Below are 22,776 nucleotides of genomic sequence, written 5' to 3' on the forward strand. Positions count from 1 at the left end.
TTCCTACCACAGAATACCTGAACAAAAGCACAGTAAAGCCAGTAGAATAACCCTTCTTAATGGTAAGAAATCTGTTTACATATTCAAGCTTTAAATCTCTCAAAGAGCTAAATCCTTACACGTCCACTCCTAACACCAAAATAACCAACCTGTAAGTACACAGTCCCTCCTAAATCAACGAAAGGTGTTCAGACAAGACACAGAGCTAACACATAACAGCTTATAACACAACTTTTATTAGAAAAGTTATACATAACAGCATCAACTATTTTCATTATTAACCTTGAAAAGCAACAAAAACAGACTAAAAATGTGTAACAAGAAACTAATGACCTTTCTATAATTAAACATTCAAGTTATCTACAATGTCTCTTTTTACAAAGGGGAAAATTATGGTTTTACAGGCACATCATGTTGAAAATAAAGCTGCAGTAACTTTATACAATTAACTTTTTAAGGATTATTAAACCATGGTCATCATGTAGTCTCAGAGTTTTTCAAACATTCACATAATTTTACAGTTGAGTATACACTGAAATTTCAGAGTCCCAAAATTATTTCACAAAAGTGCCAACATTAAAACCAGAACCTTCAGTGTGAACAATTTCGCCCTAAAAAAAGTTAAGACAGGTCTCCATAATCAACATATTCACATAATATTTGGTGCTACCTGGTCTAACAATAAAGCTTCATTCTTTAGAATTAAAATCAAATGGGACTTCTTTTGAAAAACTGTAAAATGTTTTGAACACAGGAGTGTAAATTATCAGAAAAAATTGATACTAAAACCATAAATATATCCTAACAGCCATTAATGCACTACATGATTAAGTGGAATAGGGCCCATTTGTACTCTGTATTCAAAGTTTGTTGCCCTTTTGGTACAAGTGGTATCTGAATTCACCAACTTTTCTTCGTATGCCTGCTTAATAAAGAAATCAGATAATTTACAATCTAGAAGTCTGTTTTAAAAAGTCTGGAGTTTATATACAGCTCTAACAAACCTAAAGCATTATATCTTAAAAGTTTAAATGAAATGACTAGTTTTCATTTGTTACTTATTAACAGTAATTAGCCATTATCAGTAGTGGACCATAATGACGTGGTAAGTGAAAAGGAATGTTTTGTCTAAAATGCTTAACATGTTCTGTCCTTTCTTGTATCACATGGAGGAAGTGCCTTCCACAGACACTTGATTCCCCTTAGCGTCAAGGGCTACAAAAATCTGACTGCAAAAATGCAGTGACACAGCAAGCTGACATATCAGGCACTACCTTTCATACTGGCAGCTTCAAGAGACCCACAGTATGCACAAAGATCTAGAGAAGGGGAAAAAAACCCACTACTATGAGAAGCAGGCCGAACATTTCAGACGAGTTTGGCAAACTTTTTAATCAGACAATAGGTTGGCCATTCAGGTTTACTTGTATAGGTTAAAAATATCTATTGAATCAACTAGTCAAATTACTGTAAGACATTTTCATTGATACTCAACATCACATGCACCAATATTGCACACATCTGCTCCGAGGTGTTAAAACAATCTTAATCTGGGCGCTTGAGCAGTCTGGTTTCTGCAGCTGGAAGTCAAGTCACCCACCCCAGCAGTTTCACTAAAAATTTGAGTGGTAAAGTTAAAATACAAACCCCAAAATAACCCCAGAAGAAAACCAATGACTTTATACAGACAATAAAATCTAAATTTTCTGCAATGGTCTTGTGGGCCCTACAGACAGGGCAATACACGTACACACTAGTGAGATGAGCACTAGCTCTGCTCTACGTAACCATTCAGATAATATGAAACCTGGGACCAGGTGTTGCAATGATGTCACTGTAGGGCTCCTCCTGTGTCAGCTCTATTGCTTGTTGTTTTTTCAGTACCAGGAAACTGTAGAATTTTGCAGCTGCTTGTTTTCTATTTGTATTTCTGCACAGCTCAAGCAAACTGATGGATTCTGCTCCAGTCTTAGCAAGAGCTCTCTGAAAAACACATTTGACACCACAAATTAAATAGAGAACTACACAGAAACAACATCTCTTGGTAAGATTCTGTTTGTTGTCTACCCCAGGACACTGTGAAAGATTCAGAAGAACTTGACATTGGATGGGCACATTACAACATGTACATGAAAATTTCTGTATAGATCTTACCTAAATGAAACCAAGTAGGCTTCCCAGGGATGTGTAAAAAATCACTCTTGAATCTGCTGAACTTATTCCAGAAACACTGTAGTATAGCATAAGATTTTCTTTTTGCAGCAATAACTAACCAGTCTTATTTTAATACAGGACAATTTTTTTAAATAGGAGAAAAAAATCAGATTTTATCTCTCAAAATGAAAGTAACTCTAAAAATAATCAAATAAAATTTCAAGAGTTAAGGTTCTTTAAAAGATGCATGACTTTCCCCGAGGTGAAAGTCTGTTTATTTCTAAAACTCCTCTGTTTGTCTGAAACTAGGTACACAAAGCTGCTTACATTTTCTCAAAATCTTGGCAATAATGTATTAAAAACCAGTAATTGTAAAAATACATATTTTTTCTGGCTAGGACAACAACTGACATCATCAATTTAAAACAGAATCTGCTCCGGAATATCTACTAGATTAAAAGATATTAGGGCTGGCCAAAGCAAATTACTTTAATCAGATCTCAACTTTGAACCTCATTGCAGACTTAACGTTTCAGTCATCCAGAGTGATGCTCTTTTGGTACAAGGAAGAAAGAGTTGAAAAAGCTAGACGTGGTCCAAAGAGTATTCTGAAGCTCTTTCCAGACATTGTGATGAAACACTCAGAGAGGAAACATTACACAACATTACCAACTCAACATCTCTGTACTTTAGATACTACTTTTAAGCTACGGTTGTACTGGTTTGGGCTGGGACAGAGTTATCTAAACGTCAGAGTTTCAGAGCTATCTTCGCAGTAGCTCATGTGGTGCTGTGTTTTGGAGCAAGTAGGCTGGGGGTACACAAGGAGTTGGGAGGGGACACTGCCAGCACAGCTGAGTGCAGCTGGCCAAAAGGATAATCCCTGCCATACGGCATCCCGCTCAGCACATAACACAGCAGGAAGGACGAGGGCGGTGTGTGAGCATTTGGGATTCCCAGCGTGGCATTTGTATTCCCAGTCACTATGACATGTAATGAAGCCCTGCTTCCCTGGAAAGGGCTAAATGTCTGTCTGCTGTTGGGAAGCAGCGAGTGAACTCCTTATTTTGCTTTGCTTGCATGCACCATTTTCACTTTACTTATTAAACCATCTTTATCTCAACCCACAAGTTTTCTTGCTTTTACCCTTCTGATTCTTTCCCCCATCCCAGCAGAAGGCAGTGAGTGAGTGGCTGTGTGGGGCTGTGCTGATGACCTGGGTTCTTTGTTTAAAGCAGTCTTACTTAAACTACCAGTATTCCTGCAGGTGTGCAAAAGAACTGACTCAAATCACATTAGTTTACAATGTAATCTGAACTAGATTTAAGTGTATTAAAATATCATAAGGGATATTTAGGAGTTTGAAATTAAGGTTGTTTGAAGATAAAAGAATTAATTCCTATGATAGAACTCTACTAACATTTTCCAGAGATGTAAAGTTTTCCTTGATTATATCTTAATTTTGAGAAACTTAACAGAATACACACTAGAACTAAATCTCAGTTTACTGAAAACTCTTCCCCCAAAGCCACCATACTGGAAATTCAGAGATACAGGAAGTTCAGAGATACAATACTGACTATGACATTTCATAAGGACAGATGGAGCCTATCAATTTCACAAAAAAAACAAGGATGGCTTTGGAAAACAGAAACAGTTTAGAGTGATGAAACTGAAGCACTTCAGTGACTGCAGAATCTCAGGAATTGCCCAAATGTTCAAGGGAACAAAGGGGTAGGAGCTACAAACTTGGGTGAAAGGCAAAGGTAGTCCAAGAATATGTGAGGGACACACAGAGGCCTATAAGCAAATGAACAGTGGTTTGTGCTTCAGTTCAAGTGCTCACAAGAGGTGTTCAACCATCAGATCAGAAAAAAGCTCTTGAGTTCCAGTAAGCAAGAATCCATCTTACAGACAGAGTCTGTGCAGACTGAAGCCACATCCTGGAAATCAGACAAGGTCAGATTCCCACACTTGTTAGAGATTCAGCTTCTCATGGTGTAGAATTTTTCCCACTAGCACAGCCAGGAGTAAACATCCTGTAAAATGGTTTTAGTCCTAGACCTTGATGGACTTTGCCTAGGGCCACACAGCACAAAGTCAGAGGTGCTATGGTTTCATTAAAAACACAATCAAACTCAATAACTTTAAAATTTAAATTTCTGGGAGTCTTACTTGCACACCAAGTGTGGACATAAAGGTTGAAAAACACCTAAGCAAAAAAATTTACTTCAAATATTCTTTGGAATAAAATGACAATTATATGAATATAGATTTAATTTTAATTTAATTATTTTACATAGATTAAATCAACTACATGCATTTTTCCCCCTCTAAGACATAACTGATATTTTAAGCTGTAACATCTACTGCAAAGAAAGCTCTTTCTTAACTTTTTAACTCGGGTCAAAACATCAGTGGGCACACTCAAAAGCTACTTCAAGAGAACGCAAATGATCGTATGTACCTGAAGTCCATGAAGCATTTGTTGAGTCCTCTTGTTCCATCTCCTTTCTTCTTGATCCTGATCACCCCCTGTGCCGTCTTCCTCCTGCAAGCAGGTGTAAAATAAAAGATGTCATTGAAGTTTGTCTTGACAGCCACAGAATATTAAATATTGTAGCTAAGAGACAAGTTATCACATTTTAGGACGTGGCTGGTTTTCTTGCAAAAAGCTACTTTCATAAGGCAGCACAAACTATTTAAAATGAACAACAACATCAAGTTCAAAACTTCTTGTACAAGGCATCATAAATATATAGAGTGGTTTAATCCAGTCATGTGTGAGAGCAGGAGAACCCTCTAACTCAAAACAGAATGTATATACAATTTATAATACAAAATACCATAAATATTATAAAATGGTCATGAAATACTTTAAGAATTTACATTTCCAAAGGCTATCATTTCCCAAGGATACACTACAGATTTTTCTTATGCCATTTACTGAATCCACAGCCAAATGCTTCTGGGAGACACATAAACTCTTCCTACACAGAGTTCTTACCTCTTCTTCTTCCTCCTCCTCTTTCTCCTTTTCTTTCTCCTTCTCTTTTTCTGGCAGAAGTTCTAGCTCTGGTATTAGCTGGCAGATGTTTTGGGGCTCCTCTGGAGGCATTTCTACAGGTGGCATTTCCAGCTGTTGTGACGGTGGATGCTGTAAAGGTACACAATACAGTTAAACCAAGGGATAATTCTGTCTGTGCTTTTACAATACAATGACGATGCAACAGACCAGCTGCATAAAATTCAAGTATCTAAATCTTAGCTATTTGTCTGAATTTTTCTTTTTTAAAAACCGAAAAGCATTTTTTTTGCTATCCATACATGTATTTTTAATCCTTTAGATTCTTCTCAAACCAGAAATTATGATACCTCTGTAAGAAAAAAGGCTTTCCAGTAACTTCACTTAGTCCACCATCCAAACCATCGATCCCATTTCTTGAATTGGCACATTCAAATTTAAAATCCTAGATAACCAGATTCAGTGCTACATGAACACACTAACTTGGTAGAATAAGACATCTTCAAAGTATCAAAATGCTGTTCTCAGTGATATAAATGTGAAGGAATTAAAACACAGGTATCTCGCAAAGTTTTCTAAAATCTATGAGTGACTTTGGTGCTCAATTATCATTCTCAGAAAATACTTATATCAAGAGAAAAACCCAGAAAAGCCGTTTAACAGGATTTATGTAGTCAGTTTTAATAAAATTAATATACAGTACTCTCCTTGTGAATCTATATGCAGTTAAGTGTTTGCCAGCAAAGTTACACTGACACCTGAAACTGTTTCTACACATACTCTAAAATGGCTAAGCAACTTCTGACTTGGTCAAACAGCAGGTAACACTACAGGTATGTTGACAGAGGCCTGACCTGCTCATGTGATCGAAGAATTCCCAACACTCACTCCCCCAACTATACTGACTTCAGTACAGCTGATGCCAATTTCACCCCATAACATGGCCAAGTGGAGCAGCAGCTGCCACCCTTTTTAATAAGATAATGTAACATCAGTCTCATTCTACAGCAAACAACCTGCTGGCCAAGGAACGTGAAAAGTGAGGTTAAACATGCACAATTATGAGACATAGCATAAACCAGGACTTTCTCAGCAGATAAGCATTCAGAAAAAGAATATACCTTTCATTTTGCCCTTTTCCTTCCTTTCCCCTTCAAAATATTGTTTCCTTTCACACTGCATCACATCTAGTTTCCAAGTCTACTCATAGCTCAGCTACGAAATACCTCCAGGCAATCAGTCTTTCTTTGAAGCCTTAAGCCTGGAACAATAGGACTGTCTTAAAAAGGAAGTTTGTGCAGCTAGCACAATCCTTGCTTCAGTGGAAAATGTTCATATACACTTGCCAAGCAGAACCTGATAGCTTTGTAAACAATACACTTAATTCCTTGAAGACTTTTTCTGGAGGAAATAGTGTCATTTCCTTATCCTACATGCATTTTAAATGTTTCAGTAAGCTTTTCGCTTAAGAAGAAACACCAGAATGCCTACCCAGGGGCAAATGTTCTGCTACTACTCCAGCGAATCTCACATGACCATGGAAAGCTAGGGCCTCAAATCTGTCAATTCCTGCTCAAAGACACCACCCACTTCTCATTCCCCATAAAAAAACATAGTGAAATCTTACTCACGGGTAGCACTGGCTCTGGCTCTACTTGCTGCACTTTGCGTTTCACACCTGTCTGAGGTGGTGGGGGCGGCATAACAGATTCATCCAGGTTGGTTCTGCTGCCTTCCATCATCGACTCCTGTAAACGGCTTGGTTCCTCAAGAATAGGTTCATCTATATTCCACAACAAACCTCGGTTTAGATGTATTAGAAACCATACCAAAGTCTAATCTGCTATTAATTTAGAACTGAGCACTCTTAACAGCCTGCACAGCTTTTGCAGTGACAAGCAGAATTGGCACAGATGTGCATACAACCCAATCCAATACACATTTAGTCCACTGGTTCAAACAATTCCTAAGCGCCCTCTGTTTCTAGCAAAAATAAGTTATTTTTGGTCACAGACTGTACATCAAGCTAAACAACCATCACAAAGCTCTTTGCTCCATTCATAATCTTTGATGACTTAATACAAAGCACAAAAAAAAGAGAAAAATAAGCTCTGAAGGAAGCAGAGCATCTTTGACAAGACACAAACCAATGACATCTCGTTGCTGCTGTTGATGCTGCTGCTCCTCTCTGGGAACTTCTGGGTTTTCAAAGTCTTTAAGGAACTCATCAAGGTTGTCAGCTTCTCCACCTTTCCTCCTCTTTCTTAGGTCTTCTGGTACCAGAGGTGTAAGACAGCGAGTAAAGAGCTATAGAGGAAAGATTACATTATTCACTATTGCAGTTCTCAGTGTCCTTCAATTTCATTTCAGGTCAAGTAATTATGGTCTATCTTACTTTCCTATTTTTTAAGCTCCTCTCCACAGTACTAACATTAAAAAAAAAAATTTACTTCTGTAACTGGTAACACCAACACTTAAAATAGTTATCTTTCTTGTTTTAATGTGTTTTTTTTCCAATTATGAATATTACTGTATCACTATTGATATGCTGATGTTTACTATATGTGAGGCACAGTCCTGAATACAGTCCATTTAAAAATGAACCTGCACAAAAACATTACCTTCAGTAGCCTGTTATTCCACAAAGGTTGTGCAGGCAGAGAGAAAAGCTTTTCAACTCCACCAGTTTCTTTCCACATCATCAGTTTCTTAGTAGGCGGTGCCAAATCCAAAGTAGTAACAATATCGGAGTAGTCACTTAATTGGGCTCGAATAGTCTTGCTATCCAGTTCTTTCACACTGTCCACAATCAGCTTTCTCTTCCTCTTTGCTTTGGTTTCTTTGACTGTTGAGATTTTTAGCAAGTAATGAAGGTTAGCTCAGATACCACACCATAGAAGAATCTTGCAGGTTCTCTATAGGTCTTATTTGCCCACATATAAAGCTACCTAAAGCATCTAAGGCAATGTCAGCTTTGGGAGAAGGACTGAAAGGCTATAAGCAGTGTGAAAGATCAAATACTAGGAATGCTGTCCCGTAACCTACAAATTCTTTTGTGTAGACTCGTAGTTTTACTGAATCTACCTAAGCCTTGATGTCCTCAGCTGCACATGCCTCCCTCCCCCATGGCTTGCTTGTTAGGCTGGTGCAAACCCTGGCCATCATGTTAATTAGAGGGATGGAGCACCTCTCCTACGAGGAAAGGCTGAGAGAATTGGAATTGTTCAGCCCGGAAAAAGAGAAGGCTTTGGCGTGATGTAATTGCAGCCTTCCAGCACTTGAAGGGAGCCTACAAGAAAGATGGAGGAGACTTTTTACAAGAGCATCTAGGGACAGGACAAGGGGGAATGGCTTCAAACTGACAGAGAGTAGGTCTACATTAGGTATTAAGAAGAAATTCTTCACCGTGAGGGTGGTGAGGTACTGCAAGAGCTTGTCCAGAGAAGTTGTGGATGTCCCACCCCTGGAAGTGTTCAAGGCCTGGTCGGATGGAGCTCTGAGCAATCTGGTCTAGTGAAAGGTCTCCCTGCCCATGGCAGGACAGTTAGAACTAGATGATCTTCAAGGTCCCTTCCAAACCAAACCATTCTATAATTCTAATCAGAGTGAAAATACTATACCAAGTTTTATCTCTAAGCCCTGCCTGAGCTTTGGTGGAGTTAATGTGGGTGGTTATCTTACCTGTACCTCTCACCCTGCTCTAGGATGACATTGCTTATAGCCTGGCACTCTGCAGCAGACCATGAAGCTCTGGCAACAGCTGTCTTTGCTGGTCCCAGCAGATCTGCTGGACCCCTGCTGCCAGCCTGCCACGAGAGGGCAGTGCCAGGGCTCTCTGATTGGTCAAGCAGGGAATCAGGGCCTGGAGCTCAGTCTGAAGACACAGGACAAGCTACTTTCTTTCTAGATCCTAATTTTTCATTAAAGCAGGGATCTGTTTACAATGAGCTAAATACAGTATTGGTTAAAGTAAGAAAGTTTCTTGCATTAAAGAGAAAGACAAGGAAATCACCTATTTAGTAGAATTTCAAATACAAAAAGATACATTTCCTGAACTCAGCAATTCATTAAAGCTACAAATCACTAGAAGAGCACTCATTCTCAGTGTAAGCAGTCACTCCTGGCTTTCAAACATAGTATATCAAGAACTGTGCTGCACTACAGATAGCATATTAGAATTAAAGACATGATGAGTTCTATTTCAACTCAGTGCATTTTAACTAGCATGTTTACCAAAAGCTATAGTATTGTGCTATTATACATTTCGACTGCAGAAATTACAAACTAGTATCCTCCAAGACCATCCATGGAAGCTACCTACCTGGAAAGTACTGGAAGGCTACTGCTAGAATAAAAGGAATTCAGCACTTGGTCCCTGGTTTCTCTTCCAGCTGAGAAACAGAATCAGCAGCAGTTCTAGACATTCATTTCCACTCCATCAAGCTAAGGTAGTCTCTGACAACACAAGTAAAATATTCCCAAATAGCTTACTCACCAGTTATGTCAATAGGCTCCAGAGCAAAAGCTTCCTCTTCATTGGGAACAAGCGTTGTCTGATCAGTCATAGTTGGTAACGGTTCAACCGGATCCACGGAGTCCGGGCTGTCTGGGCCACCCACTGCCAACGAGAACAGGTACCTTGCGCTATTTCACAGCATGGAGAAACTGTGCCACCCTGCCCATCCCCTCCTCCACAACCTCAAGTGATTTACCCCATTTCATACTTCGGAGCTTAATATGCTTTTAAGGAATTAGAATAAAAATCAAATCAGTTGAAGAGTAATTCTAGATCTAGCCCTAGCTAATACTCACTTGATACATTATCATCATCATCCATATCATCGTGGGGAGGTTGCTCTGGCATCATTACTCCACTTTCTGAGAGTGCAGGGGGGTCATCAAAAATACCACCATCATTATTACTGAGAAGTTTGTCATCTGAAGCAACCATATGAAAGAATCAGTTTTGCATCCACAAATTCATGAAAAAGTACTGACAAATTTATAAAGAAGTACAGACAAGTTTATCACAACACAGATAAAGACAGGGCAAAGGTTAGAAAACTTCCAGTGTTGACACAGAAGAAAGCAGCAGTGCTTTTTCAAGGTGCATGTCAGCACAAATTTTGAGCTTACAGGCAACCTTTATTACAATACAATTGCCACATATTTGCATCTTACTGGGTTTCTTAGAACTTCGTTTATGCCAACACTTAAGATCATCTGTACATCATCTGCACTGCTGTAGGACTCACAAACCAGAATTCTACTGCTGAAGGCGTAACTTTGAGAGAGATCTTTGCTACAAGGAAAACAGCTTCCCCCTGTCCACCCAAGAACTTACGAATGCAGAAGACAGGACGGAGGATAAACAAATTTCTCAAACTTACCCAATATTCCACCATCATTTCCTTCTCCAAAATTATCATCTTTGTACTGGTCTTCGTATTCCAGGTGATTAGATTTCTCATTGAGGTGACTGGTGCTCTGTTCAGGTTCCAATAGGAGATTGGAAGCACTGGTGCTTACTAGCATGTCATCCTCAAATGCACTACCTTCTCTCATCATCTCACGATCATCCATCCCAAAGTCACCTGCAAGAATACAATTCCACTGCTATAACTGCTAAAGAACCAAGGTGCAAGAGACTTAGCTAACTGATCAGCAAAAGCCCAAATGTAAAACCAAACTTCACTTCATCTTAGTTGCAGAGTTAATGACAAGGTGTAAGAAATTATGTCCAGTAATCCCATGGCAAAAGTACCCTTCAAACAATTATAAAAAATAACTATCTCTTCTTCAAAGCATTTTATTTTACTTACTTGAATTTATATTAGCAAGATCCTACTAAATTTTATCTACACAGAAACCAAAGAATTCAATGAAATTCAAAAATGTTGTACCTTATGCCTCAAGGCATACAGGGAGCAAACCAATACCAAATCAACACCACCATAAATTCCTGGATTATTCTTTCAAAAAAATTACTAAATTATGGATTACAGTACTGTATGCTGGGAACTAGACATTCAAGTACAAACTGTCTTTAGGCTTTGATTCATATTTTAGAACACTGTTCTTGAAAAGACACTGGAAGCAGTAAACTCCTTGCCACTGACTGCTTCAGCTTTAGAAATCTCCTAATGGTTTCTGACTGAGAACATGCTTATGATTAAAGCAACACCTGACTTAATATTCACACACTTGAAAATTATAATTGACATAGTACTTCGCTAATTAACCTGACTGAATAATCTTCAGCTTTTCTTTCTGCCTATTCTAGGCAGTTAGAAGTTTTCTGAGCATTAGAGGACAGACTTTCTGGAAAAACTGACCCAAAAATTAAATGTACAAAAACAAAGCATGTTTGAGCTAATTTGTTTTGTGTTTAGTGGGCATTCAATAGTTATTGCAAAACCACATCTTATAGTTACCAAAATTAGCTAGTAACACATAATAACGCACGAGATCTTTACCAAAGTCATTATCCTGGAGGATACTGATGTTGCCTACTTCTTCTCTCATTGTAATTTCTTCCACTCTACTCTGGTTCAAACTGAACTGCTGGGCCACATCAATATCACTTAAACAAACAGAAGGCAATTATTAAAAATATCCATTAAAAAAAATTAACAACACAAAGTTGCTTAAAGAAATATGACACTAGCTCATAAGAAGTATATTTTACACTTCAGTCAATTATGAAAAAACTGATGATAAGCAGTGAATAGAAAACATTGCTTAGAACAGTAAGACCATTAATGATTCAAACGTATCATCTCAATTGTGTTAGCTTCTGGAAATGCATCGAACATCTCCTACTCCTTGCTATATTTGGGTTACTAATTTTAAAGACCAAATTAATAATCAAGAAAAGACTTTCTCCCCTTCAACTTCAAAAGCTATTAATATAGTTTATCAAAAGCTATATTTAGAACCAGTACAAAGAGTTAACACTCTTTGTGGTGTATTAAGGTATGTTTCTTAGAAGAACACAGAATTGTTATGCAATTTCAAATTAGTATTTACTCTAATTTGAACATAAACTAAACAGAACACTGAATAATACAAGTACAAAGTAAATTCCATTATGAATAACCCAAAAGAGTAACATCAATTTTTTCAAGATCAAGAACCATTCAGGTCGTATACTTGTCATGTTTACAAGTAACCCATTAGCAATAAGAAGTTTTAAGAATTAAAAGTGCCACTACAGAGGAACATTTCCATAAAACTAATCTTGTCTAACCTGAGAACATATGTGACATAGAGTGCCTTGCATAGAGGAAAAAAGAAAATGATAACAGATGAGTTTTTCAAAAGCCTCTCTAAGGACAGCTTAAACTCTGGTTAAAATTACATGGTACTATGAACTTGAAATCAATACAAAGACGGTTGCATACCTGCTTAGTATATTAAAAGATTTAAGAATACAAGTTACCTACAGACCCTCTTTCTTCACATTCAGCAATGAGTTAGCTGTTTAAAACCAGGTTCTCCTCAACTAAAACCAAATATTATTTGTGTGGAAATAAAAAAACCCCATGCTTACTCCAGATCAGGAAGTGGTTGGTCAAAATCGTGAAATTCCTCAGGCAAGGTAATAGCATTGTAAGCAGCCTCTCGGTTTTCCTCAGGCAAATCAACAACCCCTGCAGAGAAGAACACCCAGACATGAGTCCCCATTCCTTACAAGGACAGCATTTTATCCCGTGCCTTCAGGATTGTTCACCCTGCATGAGCTTCTTGTCTTTAAATGTGTTGAACTGATGCTAAGAAACCTTAGATAATGTTAGTAGTGAGATTCAGACTAAATCCAAAATATATACCCTCAAGCCCTTGCACTGTTTGTATAACTCTCAAAGCCTCAAATCACTCGATATTGTTTGTGTGATACTCTGCAGAACTGTGCAGCCAATACAGGCACCTATGTCATCACAACACTATAGGTACCTGCTACAAAATACTTTTATCATGATGCACCATATGTGCTGGTGAGTTCTACATTTCAGTTTGGGTAAAGCAGTGGCAGGACAGTTATGACTACTTTGCTAATGGTCATTTATTCAGTTCTATTAGCTCCAGAAGTCCCAGAACAGTACTGACTGTACTTGGGCCACACAAACTCTTAGCATTTTGCACATAAAAGAGCTGGATTACCTAAACCACATACATACCTTTTCTTATCCTCCAGAGATGCTTAATCTGTTATTCAGCAGGCATTCTCAGAGCATGACTATCAGACTGGGCATCACAAAACCAGTGCCAGTAGTTGGTACCTCTCCTTCATACAGAGTCTTAGAGTTCAGGACACTTGAAAGTGCATGGGAAATGCAGGTTCAATTCCTTTTGTAACTTGCAGAAGATTTGAGCTCTATGCTCTGCCTTCTGACTCACACTCACGACACAGGCAATTCTGAGGTACAGACACTTCAGAAACACACCCTGCCCACTGTGCTCCCCTCCACAACAGATAACCAAAGAACCACCATCCAGAGAGACTGGGAACAAGCATGAGTCTGTAGCTTACTCATCATGGTATTGGCTAGGACTGAAGAAACCTAGTCCATCCTTTCAGGGGTATTCAGAACTTTTACCTGTTGGCTGCTTAAAATGAAACATGATTCTCAGAGCAGACAGAATCAAGACAATGCCTAAGTCACAAAGCTGATAAACTGAGAACAAAGACAAGTGCCTCAGTTTGTTTCAGGTCAGCATATAACTTTTGGTACATCTTGATCTTAAGGTGCTTCACCTTCTACATGCATGCTGTTGGGAGCGGGAAAACTGGAAAAACAAATTGTCTTGTGAAATGAAGACACATTTATCTGTTCTTATCACCCAGGGAAGTTAAACCCAACAGTAAACAAAAAATTGGCAACAGTTAACAAATTGCCACTGAAAACTACATAAAGTTCAATGCCTGAATCACAACATGAAGATCAGGAAATGAAGATAAAGGCATTATATACCTTAACTTTTCTCAAGTTACTGCTGCACCGGCTTTCAAGAGTTGCCTTTTTAAAAAACAAAAGGTCTCCTTTAAGTTCAGCTTTTAAATCCATTGCACTCACAAACTTAAAAGGGTAGCATACGATTCAGCAGCTGTGAGCATCCAGCAGCATCACTGCCACAACTACACTCCAGCTGGAAAAATTTTCCCAGGCTAAAATTAAAGAAAACTATCAACTGTATGTAAGCCAAGTAATTAACTGCTGGATGGAAAGTCATTTCACATTTAAATATGGAACTCTCCATGAAAAATCTTAAGGTAAGCAACAATAGAGGGGGAAATTATGTTGCACACATTACGGTTCACATTATTTTCAGAAACTAAAACATAAAAGTGGTAAAAAAACAGCTTACTTAAACATTTCTTTTGTAACTCATGGCAAAGCAATCCTCACCCTTGACGGAAATAAGACCCCTTCTGTGCTTCTATTCAGTAAGACACTGGCCATTTTCAGCCAGAAGGTAAAAACCATGCAGTGAATTTCCATTTAACATCATCCACCAACAACAGCCAAAATCACAACTGAGATTTTACTGAATCAGCATTAATAGGAAAAGTTTTTGTTCAGAATTCAGTCAGAAGATGTTTTTCAGCAGGCAACTCAGTCACACAGCCAGCTGAAGCTGCACCAAAGAAAATAACCTCTCCTATTACCTTATGTAATTCTACAGACAAAAGAAGGCAGAATTGTATGTCTCCTTAATAAATATATTTATCAACATAACTTTTCAGAGTGCTTAGATAAAGACAGATACCTGGACGAAAAGCCATTTTAATCTTAATGAAAGCCTCATTACAGTCTGCAAGAAGATATTTTGCTTTCCTGTGGTAGATTCTAACAACGCCTAGTAAGAGATGTCCTGAGGTTCGAAGTGCCATCTTCACCTAAAAACACATTGCACAGTCAGTGAATTAGATGTAGCCTTACTTTTCCCTTTAATGACATTTCAGTCATCTTTACATGATTTTTTCCAATAAAATCAAATATCCAAAACAAGTACAAAAATCAGCAGAAATATGAAGAAAGAAAGAATGCAAAGTCTACATCCAAGATGATACTCTCTATATTACTCATGAACGGCCTGGCAAATATCAGTAAATTAATAGCAGCTCACTTCAGGAATTCCCAAACACTGCTCTGTCTAGAGAAAAAAAAAAGAGACAAACCCCATTTCTACCACATATTTTTCTAATATTTTGTTACTTTAATTGTGGAAAAAGTGAAAAATACAAAAAGTTGGACAGCCATAAATAATGATTTGGTTAAGTAAAATCTGATTATAAATGGTTACTTGTTATCTCTCCATTTCTGTCCTGCAGTTAAAAGAAAATCAGAGAGAAATAGTGGAAAATGTGGAGTGCCTATACACAAGCACTGCCACATTAAAACAATTTTAAGTTCCTTTCCTCTTTAATCTCACTGCTTTACTATGTAATCAAGTATCTGCTGTGGGAACATAAAACTGAAAAAAAATTACAGGGAAGGACTCTTCTTAAGTTTCCAGGCTGAAAGAGCATGAAACTTGTGCTGAAGGGTACATGGAATAATTGTCTCACAGAAAGATTAAGCCATACAGGATTTAACCTCAAACTGTAAGAATTCAAAATTTATATTGACTACAATGTCTTTCTAATATATCAGCCAATGAACATGTTACACACAGTTAAACACATGAAAGAGTGCCTATAATTTCTCCTTTCTCTAAAAGAATGCTACACTCAATAGTGAGTCTATGAACATTATCTTCTTCTTTCTAAATCCTTCCAGAGCTTACAATGAAGCAAATCACTGCTCTGGAACAGTAAGTATCTCTGTGATTGTACTGTACATTTTTTGCTTACATTTAGCAGTCCTTCTAAAATCTAGAGTAGCATTTTAGAACTGTTAACATTTGTATCAACTAAAATAAAAGAGAAAGTTTTTTTTTCAAATAGTTATTTTTTGTATAAGACATTTTTGTCACCTGTTAAGTGACAAAAGTCACAACCATATCACTAGCTCACTAGTTCAAAAATGAACAATTTAATTGTCATGAGTAGCAGAGGGAAAGAAAACTAAAAATATTTAAAAACATCAAGCAACTTAAAACTTCCTCCAGTTTCCCAGCAGAGCATTTCACATTTGAACAGACATTTCCACCCTTTAAAATAGCAATGTTAAGAACTTCATTTGCTTCAGTGACCCAAACAGTAACTACCATCTTATGTACAAGTTCTTTTCACTACAAGGTAACATTACATTAATGTAAAATAAATACCTTTGGGGAAATTATACTCTCCACGCTGCTCTCCAGGTTACATTCAAAAACATGGGCTTTGGTCAGCTTCTTATCCCAGTGGGCCGCCAGCCAAATTTTGGCCAGCGGCCCACGCTTGCTCAGGACAAAGTGGGCATAGAACATGGTCCCAGATGTCTAAAACAAAGTGCAAACCTGTAAAGAGAAAGGTAAATATTTTTTTTCTAGATTTTTTATTTTATGAGGAACATCCCTGTAAACACCCCCTTTATCCTCAGAAGCAGTGCACATGTTTGCTTTTCAATCACTAAGGTCAGACTATTTGTTTAAAATATTTAAGAAGCCAACATTTACAAGTGGTGTTCATGTAATGGCATATATATTTATTAAAAAGGAATTATAAAGCAGAAAGAACAACACTTAGACAATTAAAAATGTTTACCACCCCTCAAGAAAAAATAACCTCGAATATATTAAACCTTATGGTAATGATACCGAATTCTCACAATGCAAAGAAGCACGTCTCAGTTTTCAGTCCACAGTAGTTTTCTACCACTTCCATTTCTTTCTACTCTTAATTCAGTAGCTACTACTATACTATAGCAGTATATATTCTACATTGTTTCAGTAAAGCATTCAGTGCTATAAAATACACAGCCCTAACTTTTTGGACTTCACTGTATTTTCCTAAACAGGAAGCACAATTATCTCTTCATTTCTGAACAGATTGCTTTCCATTTCATTTTTTTTTCAAGTGTTGATAAAAATGGTGAAAAACTTGACGGCTTTATTCCAAAGTTCTTAAAGATTCCATTTTCCTTCTCCTTCATCAGAAAAAAAATCCTTCCTTTTACCTACTTATCTAGTAACTACCTCCTCATGGCTGATGCCAACACATCAAACCATTGGGAAGCAGGACAGCATGATGTCTTATGATCTAAACATGCCAATTTCATGCATGATGTAACCATATGATTCAGCTCAACTACAAGCTGAGGAAAAAAAAATTGCTTTAAAGAAGTGGAAGATTACTCACAAATAGTTTTTACAACAATTTCTACAAACAGGGAAAATGAATCGAAAGAGAAGAACAGAAAAGATATAACGAGTGCATTTCAGGTTTTACCTCCTCCATGCCTACAGAAAGACTGCCAGAGGAAGCACAGCAAGTCACAACTGTGATTGCTAGAAAAGTAAGTACAGGGGCAAGAGAAGCATTGGCATTACTCATTCAGTGGAAGCAATGCCAACCTCTAGACATCTGGGTAAACACTGAAAAATTGTACATCTCAAAGTCAAGGCCAACAATTATTTTCTTTTTTTCATTTGTGGGGGGTTTTATTTGTTTTAATAAAGGAGATTTGAAGGAGTATAAAAGGATAGGGAAAATTATCTTTGTAGTGGTATCATATTCCATACTTGTAATGCCACTCACAGGTATCATTCAACGTGCAAGATGAAAACTTTAAATTTCAGCTGCATTAACAGAACTAATCATCCAGCTCTCTCTCTTTGAGACAGACTGGTCACCAATTCCATTCATAACCAAGAATGGACACAGTGGAAAGGATCTAAATGAAGTAAAAGCAATGTTCAGCTTCAGCTCTAATTAACCCAGTATACGGGATTAAAACTACTCTAAGGAGTGAGGTTAATAGCTTTGAGTCATAATGAAGGTGGAAAGTCACAAAAAGTTAAAATGTCATTTTTATTTGTTGAGATTGTGTGTGGGCTAAGGACAGCACTGCACAGACATGGACATGAGCAAGCTTTTCTAGGAAGCACAATGAAATAAATTTTGGAAGTCTCCTTGATCAATAAACATTATCTAAAGGAAGGTATTCTACTTCTTTTTATTTCCCCAGTATTTTTTGAAAGACAGCAAATTCTCTCAAAGGCCAGGAGACAATTCAATCCCTTGTATATTTTCAAAGGTCTCAGTATTTTTGTGTATGCAGAGATGTAACTTAGCAGCACAGCATTTTGGTATCTTAAGTTGCTGCCACAACCATGCAGTGCTCTGGTCATAGTAAGCCTGTAAATTACCCCTGAACATGAGGAACAGGGGAAAACACAAATGTATACAGTTAACAAACCCACTTGTATTAGTCCACTAAAAATATTCATCAACAGTTGCAAAAGAATGTACTTTGATAAGTGGAATTTGGCAGAATTATTAAAATACGCAGAAGTTCAGACACACAGTTAACTGTAACCCTGAAAACATAATTTAAGTTTTCCTGCTAAATGGAAATACACTATTTGGACAACTTGACAGAAACAATTTATCTATCACTTTAAATCTGTTCCTCTTCATCCATTACTGAAGCCTTGCCACAGTGAAATATATGAAGAAAAACAGTGACAATCACACTACACACAGTTTTAAAGTGTGTTTCAATCTTAACTGTTATTAACAAATAAAAATACTGTACAGCACTAACTTCCTGTCACAATGTGGGTCTCTGCCACTTCCAAATTTCAGCAGTATGGTATGGGAATATCTGTGTTACAGCACCTGTGCAAAGCCCACCTTTACAGTTCCAAGTTTTTAGTGCCTCAGCACAACTGTTCAAAGCAGGCCTCAATGGCTGCTCCCATTTCCTACACATTTTTTTCTTTCTTTTCAGATACTCCTTTTCTGTGTTTCAGGCTTTTCATCTGATCTTTAATTCATAGGACAGTATGCTCAGGCAGTGGCACAAAAGGAGAAATCAATTTCCTGGCATAAGTTGGGAGCGGGATGAATGTTAAAGGAACCAAGAGTTTCTTCAAGCAGCAGAGTGCTCATGCAGACACACAGAACATATGTCGTTGCCTGAAAAAGCAACTCATAAAAATCCACAAAAGGGTACCTGATGGCTCTTAAAAAGCTTGAAAGGTAAAACACAACTGTCAGTTTTTGAAATTGACTGGATATGAACCAGGATCTTAAAACATGTTCTAAGAAGTGATGCATTTTTCTGTTATGCATCTTGCTTGTGCTCCTTTAAGACAAAAAGAATATGTACTCGCAAAAGGCCAAATCCTGATTTTTCCAAATTGATTTTTAAAATACTCAAAACTTTATTTTAATTAACTTTGAATTTGCTTCAATGTGCCACCATTGTCCTCAGGTTCCTCTGCCTAAATTGGCCAACAATTGCACATTTTAAAAAATATTTTTCTTTCTACAGAAGTGTAAAAAAGGCTGTATTTCTATACACATAGTAAGTGAACATGTAAAGCAAAATTAATATAATACTGGTTCTACTCTGGTAATGGATCCCTTCAAAGTAGCAACAAGAAAATTTGGTAGGTGCTAACTATGAACTTCATCTTAACCCTCAACATATTAAGTCTTAAAGTCCTTCTGTATGTTAGAACGGCTAACTATCTAAACTCAAATAAGTATGCTTGCATAGTTAGTCCCACCCTTCAAGGCACTCGGAAAGATGCTTAATAAATGAACACTTGACAATAACACTGCAGATGAAAGACAAAACATTCACTGTATTTTAATTTGACTGTTGTTCACACCTAGTCCATTAAATCCACTTGTCTGCTGCTCTCCATAGGTTAGGTTATGTATACACACACCAGTCCATAAGTAAAGCTCAGTCTTCAATTCTTTTTTACTATCACCTACCTACCTTTGTTCCTGTTGTAAGGCTACTCCAAAACCACAGTCATACACGGGTGAGTAGACAAATTCCATAATACAGTTAAGAAATCAGCCAGTCATTTAAATTCATTTGTCCTTGTGCTATCCTTCAATCTCTCTTCTCTGCTGATTTCCCCCTATGCACATTTTTCTCCTATACTGTTTCTGCTCTGCTAAGCCAGCCTGGAGTGATCCAGGGAAAGGTGGGATCACCCTTTGCACCTGCAGCAGTCCAAGTTGGCCCTACCAGACTTTAAAAGTTCAGAAGAACTACCCTGACCCTGCAACTGTACTTTGAATTCTCCAATTTTAACTCACAAGGCTTCACTACACAGCCCTTACATGACTGAACTCCCCTGCTGTGGGCACTCCCTAGCAGGCTTCAGCAGCACAGTGAACACCTGGTGCCACTGAGAAAGAATTCATCACCAACAGCACTAACAAGACCTTACAGCTCCATGCCTCTTCTCACCACTACTTTATTTGATCTCCTTCCTTCATCCACCTTTATAATTGTCTGGTTAATCCACATTTTTCTGAATTTTAATACATTTCTTCGTGGCACCTGCAGCTTTACTGAAGTTCAGTGACGAGTCACCTCAATTTCTTATGTCCACAAAATCAATTATCAAAAAAGATGAAATTGAACTAGTTCAACTTGACACACCTTTGATAAATGCATAGAGCCTTTTCCATTTGTCTCCAGGTCTTGTTTTTTCCATCAACTGTTTTTTTTAAATTCTATGGCTGAGGTTGCCATACCAGGTCTACTAATTACTCAAACCACACCACTCTGTTACAGGAACTGCATTCACTGTTCTCCAATTACAATATACTACACACCTACATAATCAGATACAACCAGAGTCCCACTAAAGTTACTCATTCAAAAGGCAGATCACTCACAAATGCTGTACAGAGTTGGAGATTACTGAACTCTATGAACACTGTTCCGCTCTGCCCCCAATTCCACAGTCATACCTAAGCCTCAGCAGGTATGCTGCCCTTGCCCCTAGATGCAGAATGTTCACTCAACCATTGGAAAAGAAATCTTTTTAATTTAAGGTGACCTTTGATTATATCGACCTTTTCCAGGCAATTCCAGTTCCAAGTCAAGCTAAAAAACTTGCAGAAACCAGGTGTTAACACACTCCTTAAAGGTACGCAGGTTAAACAGAAGAACAGAATTCTTTATGTTACTCCATCTTTTGCAGCAGTTCTGCTCCTCTGAACTGTTCACCCGAAGAGCCCAAATGTAAACTAACTTTTTAACATTTTGCCACTAAGAAGTTAAACTCATGTAGTAACTGAGGCAACTACTCTCATTTCGGTGGGAAATCCCATATCAGCAACCCTGATGTCAAGACATGATTAATTTAATTGTGTGGTAATTTAAGTTTATTGTAGGTCTCACTAACTTTGTTCTCCTCCTTTTATTCTCCTCAACACACTTCCTTCCTCTCTAGTTAAAACTTTAGATCAGTGGGCTTTGCTTTTCCAAGTTTCTCAGAATGTCAAATATTTACAAATGAACATATTCACAAAATAAAACACCAGCCCGGCCTTACTTACTAATGTCCCCCATTTTTGATGACACAAGTTTTACTGAGTAAGAGATCAAGGAAAGCTTGCTTATTGCAGACGTTCACAGAACGTGGGCCTAAATGGTAACTTCTCCTAATTTAAAATATTATCTTTAAGTGTCTAAATTTAAGGAAAAGCCATTTTCACTGAAGCAGTGCCATGTCAATAAGTCACAGCGAACCTACGTCTCCTTTGCTATTGATAGAAACACAACACCTTGTTTTACATTTAACAGAAGCCCTTCTATTCAGGATCAGAGAAGTCTTAACAACTTCAGCAAGATTTATAACAGAGCATCTATAAAAGCTTGTTCTTGGTTCTTCAAGACGCCGGCATTTTTAAAGCGGCCTTTATATGTAGCTCAACAGCCTCAGCGCCCAGACGGTAGTTCATGTTACTAGCGAGGACTGCGAGAACATTCAATACCCTGCTTCACCTGTGACAGAAGGTAAGTTACACTAAAAAACAGGAGGCTGGCAGACCAAACTTTGCTCCTCTCCCCTCTCCAGACGGCAGCAGCCCCGCTGTCCCTTTTGCGAAAGCACAGGCTGGGATCTGTTACAGCGGTGCGGCCGTCACACCTCCCCACAGACCCCTCGGCCGCCCCGGGAAGCGGGAAGGTCCCTGCGGATCGCCGTGTGCCCGCTCCAGGTACACAGCCCTCGCCCCGGCCGCGGCCGCAGCTGCGCTGACCCGGGCCCTGCCCGTTCCGCCACCAGGCCGCGCACAGGGCCCGGCTGAGCCCCGCACACCCGGCCCCGCGCAGCTGCCTCTCCCGGGGAGCCCCGGGCCGGCTCTCCCTGCCCGCCCCGCCGGAGAGCCGGCCCCGAGCCCGGGCGTGCCAGCAGCGCCCCGAGAGCCCCGCTGCGGCCGGGCCCCGCCGGGCGCCTTCGGGCGGCGGTAGCGACCGGGGCGGCCGGAGCCGCTCCTTACCCTGCTCCGGGCCCGGGGGCCGCTTGCTGCTCCCGCCGGGCCGAGCCCGAGCCGAGCGTGGCCGAGCCGAAGCGGAGCCGAGCCGAGCCGAGGCCGAGCGAAGCGGAGCCGGGGCCGACCCGCTCGCTCACTCAGACAAGATGGCGGCGCGGCCCTTCCTGCGCGCGAACGCGCCGTTCAAACCGCA

The 22,776-nt window shown here is 38.8% G+C and overlaps 1 protein-coding gene across 1 annotated transcript; it reads right to left on the reverse strand.

Annotated features, from left to right (window-relative positions):
- Positions 1-213: 213 nt before the first annotated feature.
- Positions 214-22,737, reverse strand: RAD21 (RAD21 cohesin complex component). Its single transcript, XM_027730540.2, has 14 exons — positions 22,590-22,737; positions 16,451-16,624; positions 14,948-15,077; positions 12,732-12,831; positions 11,656-11,762; positions 10,570-10,773; positions 9,992-10,117; positions 9,675-9,797; positions 7,801-8,024; positions 7,327-7,486; positions 6,811-6,962; positions 5,162-5,311; positions 4,622-4,705; positions 214-1,983 (listed from the first exon to the last, which is right to left on the reverse strand). Exons 2-14 carry the CDS (start codon positions 16,592-16,594, stop codon positions 1,792-1,794), a joined length of 1,896 nt encoding a protein of 631 aa, XP_027586341.1. The 5' UTR covers positions 16,595-16,624; positions 22,590-22,737; the 3' UTR covers positions 214-1,791.
- Positions 22,738-22,776: the final 39 nt, after the last annotated feature.

Source organism: Pipra filicauda, unplaced genomic scaffold (genome assembly GCF_003945595.2).
Source record: "Pipra filicauda isolate LSUMZ 115617 unplaced genomic scaffold, ASM394559v2 scaffold243_size1161148_pilon, whole genome shotgun sequence".
In the NCBI taxonomy this organism is placed as follows: domain Eukaryota; kingdom Metazoa; phylum Chordata; class Aves; order Passeriformes; family Pipridae; genus Pipra; species Pipra filicauda.

Coding starts and splice junctions, on each gene's coding strand:
- RAD21 (XM_027730540.2), bottom strand. CDS start 16,594: ATGTTCTATGCCCACTTTGTCCTGAGCAAGCGTGGGCCGCTGGCCAAA. Junction 11,763..12,731: donor CAACCACTTCCTGATCTGGA/GTAAGCATGGGG, acceptor TGTTTGTTTAAG/TGATATTGATGTGGCCCAGC. Junction 6,963..7,326: donor GCAGCAACGAGATGTCATTG/GTTTGTGTCTTG, acceptor TGTGGAATATAG/ATGAACCTATTCTTGAGGAA.